Source organism: Microcebus murinus, chromosome 10, assembly GCF_040939455.1.
Source record: "Microcebus murinus isolate Inina chromosome 10, M.murinus_Inina_mat1.0, whole genome shotgun sequence".
In the NCBI taxonomy this organism is placed as follows: Eukaryota; Metazoa; Chordata; class Mammalia; order Primates; family Cheirogaleidae; genus Microcebus; species Microcebus murinus.
In genome coordinates this window covers 76,982,555-76,995,834 of record NC_134113.1, presented here as the reverse complement: position 1 = coordinate 76,995,834, position 13,280 = coordinate 76,982,555, and the positions used below count along the sequence as shown (strand labels likewise).

Sequence of the window (13,280 nt, the reverse complement as noted above, 5' to 3'; positions counted from 1 at the left end):
TTAATTTCTCTTGCTTGGGAATACTACATCTTCTTCTTTCTTTCCTAGCTTTGGATAATCTATAATATGAAAGACTTGTATGTGTGAACTGTTAGGGTAGAATCTTTCTTAGTAGAAATTAAACATTTCCAGAGTTTGTTATAAAAAGTAGAAAGTTTTTTTCTACTGAATAATTTGCTTTTATATGTTGTTTCAGTTTCTGTTACTATGGCAATGATGGCAGGGACTACAACAACCTTTCCTATGAGCAACCATACCCGAGAAAGAGTGACTGTAGCCAAGCTCACGTTGGAGAATTTTTATAGCAACCTAATTTTACAGCATGAAGAGAGAGAAACCAGGTATAGTAAAGGCTAGTCAAAATTTTGTTTATGGCAAACATGAGATTATACTAAAAAAAAAAAAAAAAAATTTGTTTAGTTAAATAAGCTGTTATGCTGTAAGTGGAGTGTAAACATGTTTTCCAATAATAATATGAATATTGTGGATCTTTGCATGCTGTTTTTAAGTTCCCTGTACTGACACTATATCTAGTTACTTGTTTTATTTTCAGAGTAGTTTTCCCGAGTTACCCAAAGTCTTATATCACATGTTAATTGATATTTTAAACCCTTTCCAACCACAAAATTGTGATATATCTTTATACTTTCTTTTAGAGGGATGCTTTATGAATTTAATCCAAAAATATTTACAGTGTTATGTGTGTATCAGTGGGAATAGAAGAATAAAAAAAGAATGACATGTTATTTTGCATTCAAGAAACTTATAGTAAGAGAGAGAATGTGCATAAATATTATAGGAAAGACTGAAAAATATCAGTAAGAGAAGGACAAAGAAGGGAAAGATTGCTTTTGACTAAGGCAACTGGGAAGGCTTCATAAACAGGGGTGGCATTTAAACAGGGCTCTAAAGGAAGAGTACTATTTATACATGCATAAAAGGGAGGAGAAAAAGAGGTAAAAGAGCAGGAGGAAGGATATTAGAGATAGAAGAAATCACCTTCAGGTCAGGCAATGTCCAATTTAGCTCAAGCACAGGATGTGCTAGATTTTCACATCCTAGGAGCCTTGGATGTTTTGTTAATGTAGCTATTTTCATGGTAGTGGAGAGCCTTGGATATTTTTGAGCAGAAGAATTAAATGATGACAAGTGTTTCTGTGGAAGAGACCTTTCGTTGTGATGCATAGAATGGTTTGGGGGCATGGTGGGAAATTAGAGACAGAAAAGACTAGTTATGTAGTCCAGGCAAATGAAAAGGCACCTTGAATTTGGATTGTGATGACAACAATAGAGAGGAACTGAGAAGTGAGAAAGATTGTCAAAATGGGGCAGCTGGCCCAATATGACACATGAGACAAATAAGTCAAAATTGGCCCTGAAATTTTATGCCTGGGCAAAACCGAGAGTGGTACAGTTTAGTGAATTAGGGCTAGAAAAGACAACTCAAGTTTCGAACTTTATTTTGGACAGGTTTAACTGCAGATTAGACACAGGTGAGGAGAGAATTAGTGAACTAGAAAATAAAATTTAAGTAATTATTCAGAAATCAACTTAGAGTGGGAATATATGAAAGAGTTAAGAAACATAGAGGAAAGGCTGGAAATGGTGGCTCACACCTGTAATCTTAGCACCCTGGGAGGCCAAGGGGGCAGACTGCTTGATGCCAGGAGTTCAAGACCAGCCAGAGCAAGAGCGAGACCCCATCTCTACAAAAAATAGAAAAATTAGTCAGGCATCATGTTGCGTGCCTGTAGTCCCAGCTACTTGGGAGTCTGAGGCAGGAAGATCACTTGAGCCTGGGAGTTGGAGGTTACAGTGCACTACAGTGATGCCACTGCACTCTAGCTGGGGTGACAGAGTGAGGCTCGGTGTCAAAAAGCAAACAAACAAACATGGAGGAGAATAGTGAAAAGAGCAGACATATCTCTAAAGTTCCTAATGGAAGAGAAGGATGATAATGGAGCCAGAGGCAAGCAAAAACCAAGAGTTCACCATCAGTAGAAATTCCGAAAGTTCAATTTAGGCAGAAGGAAAGTTATCACCAATAGCAGATCTAAATGGTAAATAGGTAGATAAATCTCAACAAAAATAATAATGATAATGTCTTACGAAATTTAAAAAAATAGAATTAAAATATTTTCCAGCAGCGGAATATGAGTCAGGAGAAAAGTAATTGGAATTAAAGTGTTCTTAAAGATTTTTGTAGACAGGGGGTAAATGTCAATTAACTTAAGACTTTGACAAATTAGGTATATATGTTGTAATTTCTAGGGTAACCACTAAAAGAATACAAATAGAGTTGGTAACTTCCAAACTAATAGAAGGAAAAATATGAAATGAGGAAAAAATCAATTCAAAAGAAGAGAAGGGAAAAAGAAAAGCTGAAATACTAAAAACTGCAAAATTGAAATGCAAAAATAGAAAGCACAAAATAAGTTAGAAATAAATCCACATATATCAGCAACTAGGTTAATTATAAATGTAATCAAGTCTCCAGAAGTGATTAGATCATGAGAGGGTGAATAAAGTAGAAGAGAACCAAGGAAAGACCTATGTTTTCTTCAAAAGGCAGGCTCTTAAAAAATTCATCAGAATTTTGAAGCTTCATAGTATTTTCTTGCTGAAACCTTAAAGTAATTCAGTTTTGCCCTCTAGTTCCAAACAAAGGAAAGTAAGAATAAAATCTGCTGTTATTAAGGAAAATATCTCTTATTATCTGCTGTTATTAAGGAAAATAAAAAAGCAGTCTCAGCGTGGTGCCACAAAAGTCAGATTAAACAGCTCATATTTTCTAAAAGTTTATGCATGTGTGATATATTTTTAAGGCTTACCTAATTGAATAAATGCATAAGCCTAATAAAGTATTAATCAGAGCAAAGTACAAGAGCATTTTAAGAGGAAAACTGTTTTTAAAAAAAGGTACAAGAGAAGTCATGAATCTTCCTGTTTCTATATGGTAGAGGTGGATAAATGTTACTGTATTTCTTCCCAGAATGAGGGGTGTTTTCATGAAGTGTTAGTCTTGGCAAGGATTGAGGGAAGAGGGCAGTGGAGATTTGGGAGAAGAATGAAGTTGCTTGTGTATTGGTAGTTCGTCCTAGAATAACAGTTCCTTACTCTCTGGATACCTTCTGCGGAGAAGAAAACTGGAAGTCATTCAACAAGCAGTTTTGAAGTGCCTAAGGGTACATCGATGTTATGAGCTTATTCCATTCTAAGGGTTGGAGGTGTAAACAAAAGATGAAAATCAGTGTGATAAAGACCCAGGTGCCTATGACAAGAGTGAAGAAGTGTGTGGGTGGACAATATGTTATTAGGGCTCATCCACTCCATTGGGTTGCTGATTTATGCACAAGCTTTAGATGTTTAGTTATAAGTTTTCCATAAGAAAGAAAAATAAGTGATCTTATTAATGGTTTAGGAAAAAGCTTACCTTTGGACATACTGTTATGAATAACAAATACTGAAAAATGTGTATGATGGTTTCTGTCCTTAACCCTTTTGATTAAATGCTAAAGAGTTAGTGTTATTCTTGCACAATCCAAAACTAATTAGGAGGCATTCTCCCAGGTTTTATATTTAGGAAAAACCAATACAATAGATATAAAATACTAATACTCACTTGGAAAGGAGTTATAAAATATGTTCCACAACTATCTCTCTAGTTTTGGTGACTTCAGCCATGTTGCCCACCCCCACCCCACCAAATGCTTAACTAACTTTAAGGGTGCCATTAAAAAAAAAAAAAAGAATAACTGAACTTGACTGTACCTAGAAAAACAAATGTTCTGGTAGTTAGCGGGGTTTTTAAAATATACATATATGACTTTCCAATTTTCAAAGAATTTTAATAGAAGAAAATAAAAGATGTATAGTCACATTGAACATCTTTCCTTGATTAATTAGGAAAATCAACCTTAAGAGGACTTAGACAAGCTCATTTAGCCAATAAATGAAAGGAGATTCAAACAAAAGCATATCCACCTTAAAAATTTATGCTTTTAGTCACTGTAGTTATCTTTTTATACTTGTAGTACAAACATTGAGTAATATTAATGATTTTGGTGGATTTAACATTAGATAACAGAGTTTTCCATATTAGAACATTAGTTATCTTTACTATTAACCATTTCGGCAGAAGAGTGAAGTAAGCTTTAGAAGTAAATTATTCTTTTGGCCAATATGAAAAAGTGAAATCTGGGTTTATATTTTTAAGAAAGAAAACTATTCTTAGTGATTATTTTGATCCAACTTCAATTTTTTTTTTTAACATAGCAAACTGAAGTGGTTAACTCGAATAAATAAATGTATATTTCTTAAATGGAAATAGGTTAGGAATGTATTTAAAATTTAAATTATTTTTTCCTTTGAAAAGGCAAAAGAAATTAGAAGTGGCCATGGAAGAAGAAGGATTAGCAGATGAAGAGGTAATGTAATTACTTATAATTAATGTACTGTAGTGACTTTTTCATTTATTGATATCAGATGATTTTGTAACTTAGATAATGTGGATTTTATCATTGGAATATGGGCTTCCTACTTTATTGCTATCATGGATATCTTTAGAAGGAAGCAGCTTTTTTTTTAATTCCAAGAATATACATTTAATGAAAATTACAGTATTCTAGGTTTGTGGAATGAGAAAGGCAGGCTCCAGGAGTAATCAATCAATTGCTGACTCTTTTCAAATTTTTTTTCTAAATATTCTTTAAAAACCATCTACTTTTTTAGTCAAAGCAGAAGTCTAAAAAAAAAACCATCTACTTTTCTAGTTCAGTGCTACTACCTTTGTTTAAACTACCGTATATTTCAGTTGAAGAGTAACTGTCCCCAGCGGGTGTCTCTACTTCCTGTGTGCAGTTTTTCTGCATACTGCAACCAGAGTAATCTGTCTAAAAAGAGATTTGATCATATCACTCCTTTGCTTAATAACCCGTCACTGGCTCCCAAGTGCTCTGGGCAAGGGCAGACTTGTTCACACTGGTCTACAAAGACCCTTCACCTTACCTTGGCCTCTGCTTCTCTCTCTCCAGCCTCATCTCTTGTCACCCACCCTGCTGCCTACGCTGACCAGTGTAAATTACTTTAATTTCCCCTCTCTTGTCTGTGGTGACCTTGTCACATGCTATTTCTGCTTCTTGGAACTCTTTCTTACTCCTACCTAATTCCCATTATTCTTCAAGAAGCTTTAGGTTTCACTTTCACTGAGACATCTCCTTAATCTCTCAAGGTATTCTCCTGCATTCTGTTATTCCATAACACTGTTCCTGTCCCTTTGGTACCCTTAAAATACCATCTTTCCAGAGACTAGAAACTCCATGATGTCTTATTCAACATCATATCTTGAGAATTGGCAGAGAGCTAGAATAAATACTTGGTGAATAAATGAACAATGGATTTTGCCTTCAAGTAGTTTGCAGGTTAGAAGGAGAGATTGTGTGTGTGTGTGTTTGTATGTAAAAATATGTATACACGATAGAATGTGACAAACTTTGAAAATATAGACAAGATATCTTTCCCTCCTAATTCAGGGAATCAGAAAAGGTTTTGTGGAAGAGGAAACAATTGGTTTTAATTATAAAGAACTGGTAGAATTTATATTAGAGAGAAGAAGTATATACAAAATAATGAGTATACATACAGAATAATGGGTCATTACATTTGAGCTATAAAGGGTGCAGTAAAGGAAATAGCAAGGTAAGTTCCACAGCACACAGTGGAAAACTTGGCTTAGACTAGTTTACTAAGAAAGGTATACTTTATTTTCTAGGCAGTAGGGAGCCACAACCTAGATTAATTAATTTAACAGTTTTGGTGATTAGGAAAGAGTTTCTATATTTAAAAAGTAGACTGCCAAATGATGACTTGCAATCAAACCCTTATCTAACCTTCCCTGCACCTTTCCTAGGACTGTACCTGTATCCTTAGAGTTGCAATGTTTAAATCAAATAAAATATCTTATGATTTATACTAGAGTTGGTTACTTTGTTAATCACTTGACTCAATCCAAAAAACTAAAGTATTTTTACATCTAAAATTATTTATTATTATGTACATGAAATTACCATAATTTTTTAAAAGCTCATTTCACTTACCTTCTTTAAATTTTAGTGAGAAAATGATTTAAATCTGTTCTAATCTCTAGAGAAAAAATAAGACTGAGTACATCTTTCCTCATTTTTTTATTAGCATAACTTTCTTATCATTAATAGCCATGTAATGATAATCATTAATATATATTATACATCATTATATTGATAAATCTTAAACATAAGATCTTAATTTGAAGTGTAGGGGAGGCCCAAGGTCCAAGTAGGTAACATAAGTGAGCAAAACTGGCCAGGTTGGTTTCATAATGACATATTATAGTTATATTCTTTTGATCCAAATGTACTTTGTTTACATATGCAACCTATAAGAATATTTTTTTTACTTCCACAAAGATACAGATTCTTATTGTTTTTAAAATACTTGATCCGCGCAGCTTATCTGTTGATAAGGACATACCATTTTGCACATTACTGTAAGAAAACAAGAGCCTCAGCCCACTTAGACATGTTTTCCTAGTGACTGGCATCAATGCTGGAGGCTGACAAATTAGGAAACAGTGGCCCACCTAAAGGGGTTTGCCACTGTTGGCCTAGGTGGCCAAGTTCCTGTTTTTCAAGAGAAGGTGGAAATCTGGACTTTTATTCAGAATCACCTGCTTTTGAAAATATCAGCGAGTAATTAAAATGTTTTAAAAACAACTTGCAGTCCAAATCAAATATGTCAGTAGGTTGAATACAGTTTTTAGCTTCCCGTTTACAAGCTCTGGTCTGCATCAGCAAATGCTAACTACATTTACAGCTGTTTTCTTTGACTTTGCTAAATAACTGGTAGAAAATGTGAGATGATTTTTGCTCGTAAAAATAGTCAGCGGTTCATAACACCTATTTATAAAACTTCTCAATTTTTTCTGTAAAGATATTTTTAATTCCACAAATAGTTATTATTAAGTCCCATACTACGTCTGGATTATGTCAAATTCTATAAAGTAGACAAGCTCTCTCAATCTTAATATAAAATATGTTGGCGGCTGTAATCATAGCACTCTGGGAAGCCGAAGCAGGTGGATTGTTCGAGGTCAGGAGTTTGAAACCAGCCTAAGCAAGAGCAAGACTCCGTCTGTACTATAAATAGAAAGAAATTAATTGGCCAACTAAAGATATAGAGAAAAAATTAGCCGGGCATGGTGGCGCATGCCTGTAGTCCCAGCTACTGTGGAGGCTGAGGCAGAAGGATCGCTTGAGCCTAGGAGTTTGAGGTTGCTGTGAGCTAGGCTGACGCCACAGCACCCTAGCCCAGGCAACAGAGTGAGACTCTGTCTCAAAAAAAAAAAAAAAAACAATAAAGGGGAGAGAAGGGGATGGGCAATATATGTAACCTTAACATTTGTACCCTATGCTGAAATAAAAAAAAACAAATAAGGTAAAATAAAACATAAAAAAAAATTAAAAAAAATATGCTGGAACTAGCTTTATGTGGGGTAGGGTTTTTTTAACTAAAATTGTTTCATGAAAACAAAATAGATGAAGTTGCTAGCTGAGCCCTTTCATATCTCAAAACTTTGTCTGTTTTATAAAAACGTGGGACCCTATAGATTGAGAATTTGACGAACACCCATATAAAAAGAAATGGAACAAGGAAGAAAATAATTTCTAGTTTCATCACACTTAAGGAAATCCCATCAAGCATGGAATATTATTTGTTCTAATGGAAACCCAAAATAGGCAAGTTCAAACTACAGCAGAGAGCCATGAACTGTGAAACCTGTCCACAGATTTTCTGTTGTCTTCTGCGGAGAAGGAAAGAATGTGATTACCTCAAAGATGTTGTTCATCTTTCAGTGGTATTTAATCTGTACACGTTGTGAGCAGATATATCAACATGCTTTTTCATGAATTTTTTTTTAAAAAGTGAACTTGCTTCAGCTACCTTTGGGACCACAGCACTGGTGACTACAATCATGGAATAGATTTTTTAAAAGTAATGTATCAATGTTATAGGTGATTTCTCATTTTTGTAGAATTATGTGTTCCATATGCTTGTGATTCTCCCTGTTTGCTATGAAATGGCTCTGCCCCAAACTAGATAAACATTGTTTACTTGCTGCATCATGCAACTTATCGGACAATTAATGGAACTGTAATGAGGTCATCTTTTCCATTCACATTAGACAGGTTTCTGCAACTATACCTACCTGTGCTCTGTTTTATAAACCATAAAGGGAGAGATTTTATTTCAAATTCTTATATTTATTCATTTATGTAATCCAGAAAAAAAAAAAAAACCCTCTTCACTACTTTGAAAGACATGATACCGTAGTGCCACCAAGTGGCCTTTTAAAAATTACAGTCTTAAAATGTAAAAGGGGCTACTTTTGAGGGCTATCTTTTCTTTTACTCGTAATTCAGGGGTTTTATTTATACCTTTTAATTATTCAAAAGGTATTTTTGAATACCTATTACATACAAAAAAGGAAATTTGTCATTGTATTTATGTATAAAGAAGCAAAAAATTAGTCTTCAGTGTTGCTTTAGGATCCATCTTTGTTTTTGTAATTATCTAAGTATAATTTTATCTTCTTTGAACTGATATTTAAAAGATGAAAATCACCCATGAAGATCCCATGATTAGGGAAGTCTATTTTTTAAATTACTACACAGCCACTAGATCTGGATAGTTTTAGGTAAATAGAATAATGATTATTATATCTTCATCATAGTTACTTAATTTTCTTTATTGCCTCACTTCTTACCAAGAAAAAAATTCATGATTGCTTACTTATTTTTTTCATAGTACCATTGTATTTTATAATCAACATCAAATGTGAAAAAGACAATAGGCAAAGTTTTAAATTGGTATGCTTGACTTTTATCTTCATACTCTCCTAATTTCTACCATTGATATACCTGAGTGTGTTTAGCTGCTTGAATTAAAGACATAATTTCTTGATTTCAACCTTTTAGATTAATTCTGTTAGAAGTATCAAAATTCCATTGCATTGATTATACATATTTACATAATTACATTATTACATTATTAAAACAGATATACAGATATAAAAACAGATATACACAGCAGTAGGGAGGGACTATTCAATGGTTGTCCCTTGAGCTGCATTTAGAAGCAATGTTTCTGAGCTGTTACGGTCATTTTGACTTGTCTCTTCCTCAAAACTTAACAACTGGGAGTTTGATAGGGTTTAGTGGAAGATGAACAGGTAATTTTTTTCACTGATTTGGTTTATTTCCTAGTCTGTTTTACCTCTACTAGGAACTAACTGTGTCAAAAAACAGACTTTCATCTGATGAGGAGAAAAAATGAGATTTAGAACAATGAAATAAATGCCTGTTCCAAATGTAACCTTCAGGTGTTTCATAATATTGCTTATTAATGGTAGTTATTTTTTGTGATATTTGTAGAATCAATTATGAAATTACTAACTTGGATATCTTAATGACTTCTTGTAATTTTTTTTTCCAATTTCATATTTTCAGGAACTTGTATGTCACTTCTTAAGTAGTTTATCAAAATTTGTCATAGGAAATTCTACCATAAGTAAATCTCTATGGAAACATTTTGTTGTTTTGTTGTCAGAAATCTTAGTAGTTGTGATAGAGCAACTTTGGAAGTTAGAGAATTGAAACAAAGTAGATATCCTGGCAGAATAAAAATCAATATCAGAATACTATTAGCATTTCCTAAAGTTTAATTTTTATTTATGGAATTAAGTTAGCATAGATATGAAAGAATAAATTTTGTATATATAAATATGATGGACTGGTTAAGATGAAATATTTAATGGTGTCCACCTCAAGAGTAGAGATTTATCACTTGGTAAAAATAAAAAATTTTCTTTAAATTGCTTTACTTTTTCCATGCTTAATACATATTTGGCTTTGGCAAATAAATTATAGCACTAGTGTATACTATTTAAGATACCTTACCTCTGCTTTTATGTGGATCATCTTTTAATAGTGTAAGCTCCTTTGAAACAATCTGATTATAAAATCTTGCATTTAAACTGTCTTTTTTTAATAGAAAAAGTTACGCCGATCACAACATGCTCGCAAAGAAACAGAGTTCTTACGGCTCAAGAGGACCAGACTTGGCTTGGATGATTTTGAGTCTCTGAAAGTTATAGGAAGAGGAGCTTTCGGAGAGGTGTGCTGCTTTTTTAAAGTCACTACTGCGGAAAATATATATCTTAAGCTAGTTTAAAATATGTATTAAAATAAAATTTCTGAAATAACAATGGCAACTTCCTGCTTTCTTTAAGGGAACATGCTTTGCGCTCATGAATAAATAGCAGTGATTGTTTAAACTTATAATACTTACTTTGTTAACTTCTCAGCCTTTTGGCTAAGATGAAGTGTAGTATAATATTTATTTTTATGTTCTAGGTGCGGCTGGTCCAGAAGAAAGATACAGGCCATATCTATGCAATGAAGATATTGAGAAAGGCTGATATGCTTGAAAAAGAGCAGGTACGGGTTCTTTAACACATATAACACGAAGGAACATCCACTGACTAGGTGTTAGAGTAAGTGTTTATATTGGAATTTTTAAAAAGACATTTATATACCTTACTATATAATCTGTCAATTTTTTTATAGTCTGTTTTAGTGTTTCTCAATTCTGTCTACTGGGCACTTGAATTGTAGCTAGTCTGAATTAAGGTATGCTATAAATGTCAAATACCCACCAAATGAAGACTTGGTACCAAAGAGAAGTATAAAATATTTCAATAACTTTTATATTGATAACATTGAAATAACATTTGGATATATTGGGTTAACATAAACTATATTACTAAAATTAATTTTATCTGTTTTATTTTTTTCATGGCTACTAGAACATTTAAAATTATTAATACATATGTGGCTTGCATCACATTTGTATTGGAGAGCCTGGTTTAGAGTATTGCCAAAGTTGAGGAGACTCTGGACCATTGTTCTTTCCTATATGGGGGCAATCTCCCTGGAATCTAACATTCAGTCGGTTTTGCATTTTGGGCTTGTTTTCCCCCTACACAAAGTTAATCTGTATTTGTTACCACTGAATTTTGTTTTAGAAAACCTTTTCCTATGCAATTCTAACACGTCAATATTTTAAGTTGTATCACTTTTACTTTAATGCTAACCACTGCACAAAATTAAGTAGCAACCCATCCTCCCAGTATTGTGGTACCAGATTACTGTATGTCATACTAGAATTCTAACCTTTGGATCCCATTTTGGAAACATATCCTATAGTCTGGATTTATTTATTTATTTATTTATTTTTTTTGGATTCATAAATTGGAGTATATATAGTCTGGATTTAAAATATTTAAAGCCAAGTATGTTGCAGTTTTTTTTTCTGACAACACTAGACACAGCACCAGAAGTTTAAGCCTTTTCCTTTGTGACCTTTAATTACTTCCTAAAAGGTAATAGGTAAGAATTTTGCTACTATTTTTCACTTAATGAAACAGATCCAGAGATATTATAAAGCATTTTGATGCCAGAAAACAAATTCTTTCCAACTCTTATGCTTTGATCTCAGAGTATTTACTGTACCAGGCAATAATATAGTATTATAATTCTAAATATGATATTTTAAGCAGAACATATTATCATGAAAAGATTTACAGATATGTGTTCTTATGTGCTTTTGGCCAGAGTTCATAAAGATGTATGTTGAAAATAGCAAAAACATAAAAACGAAATCTTACTGTTAATCTTTGAAGAAAGAATGTATAAATGTATTAATGCAAAAACAGAAAACTAATCAGTTATGCCAACCCCCCTGAATTTTTCGCTCTGTAAAATTTTCACATAATATAGCTTCCCTAGTAATTATATATCTGACATATCAGTAGCAAAATCCCAAAAAGTTACACAAATTTACTATAGCTAATGTTTACAGATACTGTAGAGGTTTTATATTATAAAAATGACTTAATATAAATTTAAAGTTATAATTATTCCTACTTTAAAAAACAAATAAACATCAAGCTAGGCCCATTGTTTAACAGTTAAAAATAGTTTGCTATTTTTAGCAAACTTTGGCTTTGGCTTACCAGTCTGCAGGGCATTGTTTACTGCTCTTAACTTTAAAAGTTAGAGTAGTGCCCTAAATTTATATGACAAAGCCAGGATCCTTGGCCGTGTAGAGATTCTGGTTACAAAGTTTTTAGACTAATCATTGCTTTACCTCAAAGGCCTTGGCTTCCCATAATATACCTGTTGATCTCACCTTTTCAGAACTAAAAATATAAGCTAAAATAAACTATTTCCTGAGTTTCACCACATTCAATGAAAATATGACCATGCATGTGTTTCAAATCTTTTCTAAAACTCCAGCTTTCCTTCATTACTGTTATGGATGGATAAGAGTAAGAGGTAAGCTTGAAAAATGAATAATGTGTTATAATTATATTTTCAAAATATATTCATCTAGGTGGCCCATATCCGAGCAGAAAGAGATATTTTGGTAGAAGCAGATGGTGCCTGGGTAGTGAAGATGTTTTACAGTTTTCAAGATAAGAGGAACCTTTATCTAATCATGGAATTTCTTCCTGGAGGTAAAAGCAAACATTGTAGCAATGACAGACTGACACAAGCACATCTTCATATGTAATAATAATTTTATTGATTAGGTTTACTTTTATATTCCTAGTCCTGAGGTTTTACATAGTCACAGTCTTCAATATTTACTTTCATAATAATGCTAATTTTGACCATAAATCAGATTATTTTGAAGAAATGATAAAGTTGGCACATTTTAAATACTACCATTCTGGGCTCATTATGTATAATTAGATTGTTATAAGTCTAAAAGTAAGACAATAAAATAAGAAAGAAAAAGAAAACCCAATGAGCAAATGATAGAAATATCGAGAGGGGAAACCGGTTAATCTATAAATATACAGGGAGATGTTCAACTTCATTGATATTTAGGGAAATACAAATTAAAACAAGAATGAGATACCATTTCACACTCGTCAGATTAGCAAAATCATTAAAAGTTTAATGATACTAAGTATTGGTGAAGCTGTGGGGAAAACTGGCCTCTTGTAAATTGATCTCTGACTTTTATGGAGAGCAATTTAGAGATACCCAGTGAAGCTAAAAATGCATGTGTCCTGTGATCTAGCACTTCTACAACCAGCTGTATTCCCTAGAAATTCCCCCCCCCCATATATACAGGAGACTTATAAAAGGATGTTTATTGCAGCATTGCCACAGTAG

At 33.0% G+C, this 13,280-nt stretch overlaps 1 protein-coding gene across 3 annotated transcripts in view; it reads left to right on the top strand.

Moving 5' to 3' along the window:
• STK38L (serine/threonine kinase 38 like) overlaps positions 1 to 13,280 on the top strand; it is a 74,401-nt gene that overhangs the window by 53,283 nt on the left and 7,838 nt on the right. For all 3 annotated transcript variants that reach the window (XM_012739519.3, XM_076007547.1, XM_076007546.1), the window contains 5 exons: positions 197 to 341; positions 4,376 to 4,427; positions 10,087 to 10,209; positions 10,449 to 10,532; positions 12,490 to 12,613. In XM_012739519.3, the coding sequence (XP_012594973.2) occupies positions 208 to 341; positions 4,376 to 4,427; positions 10,087 to 10,209; positions 10,449 to 10,532; positions 12,490 to 12,613 (517 nt within the window). In that variant the 5' untranslated portion in view covers positions 197 to 207. The remainder of the gene's footprint in view (positions 1 to 196; positions 342 to 4,375; positions 4,428 to 10,086; positions 10,210 to 10,448; positions 10,533 to 12,489; positions 12,614 to 13,280) is intronic.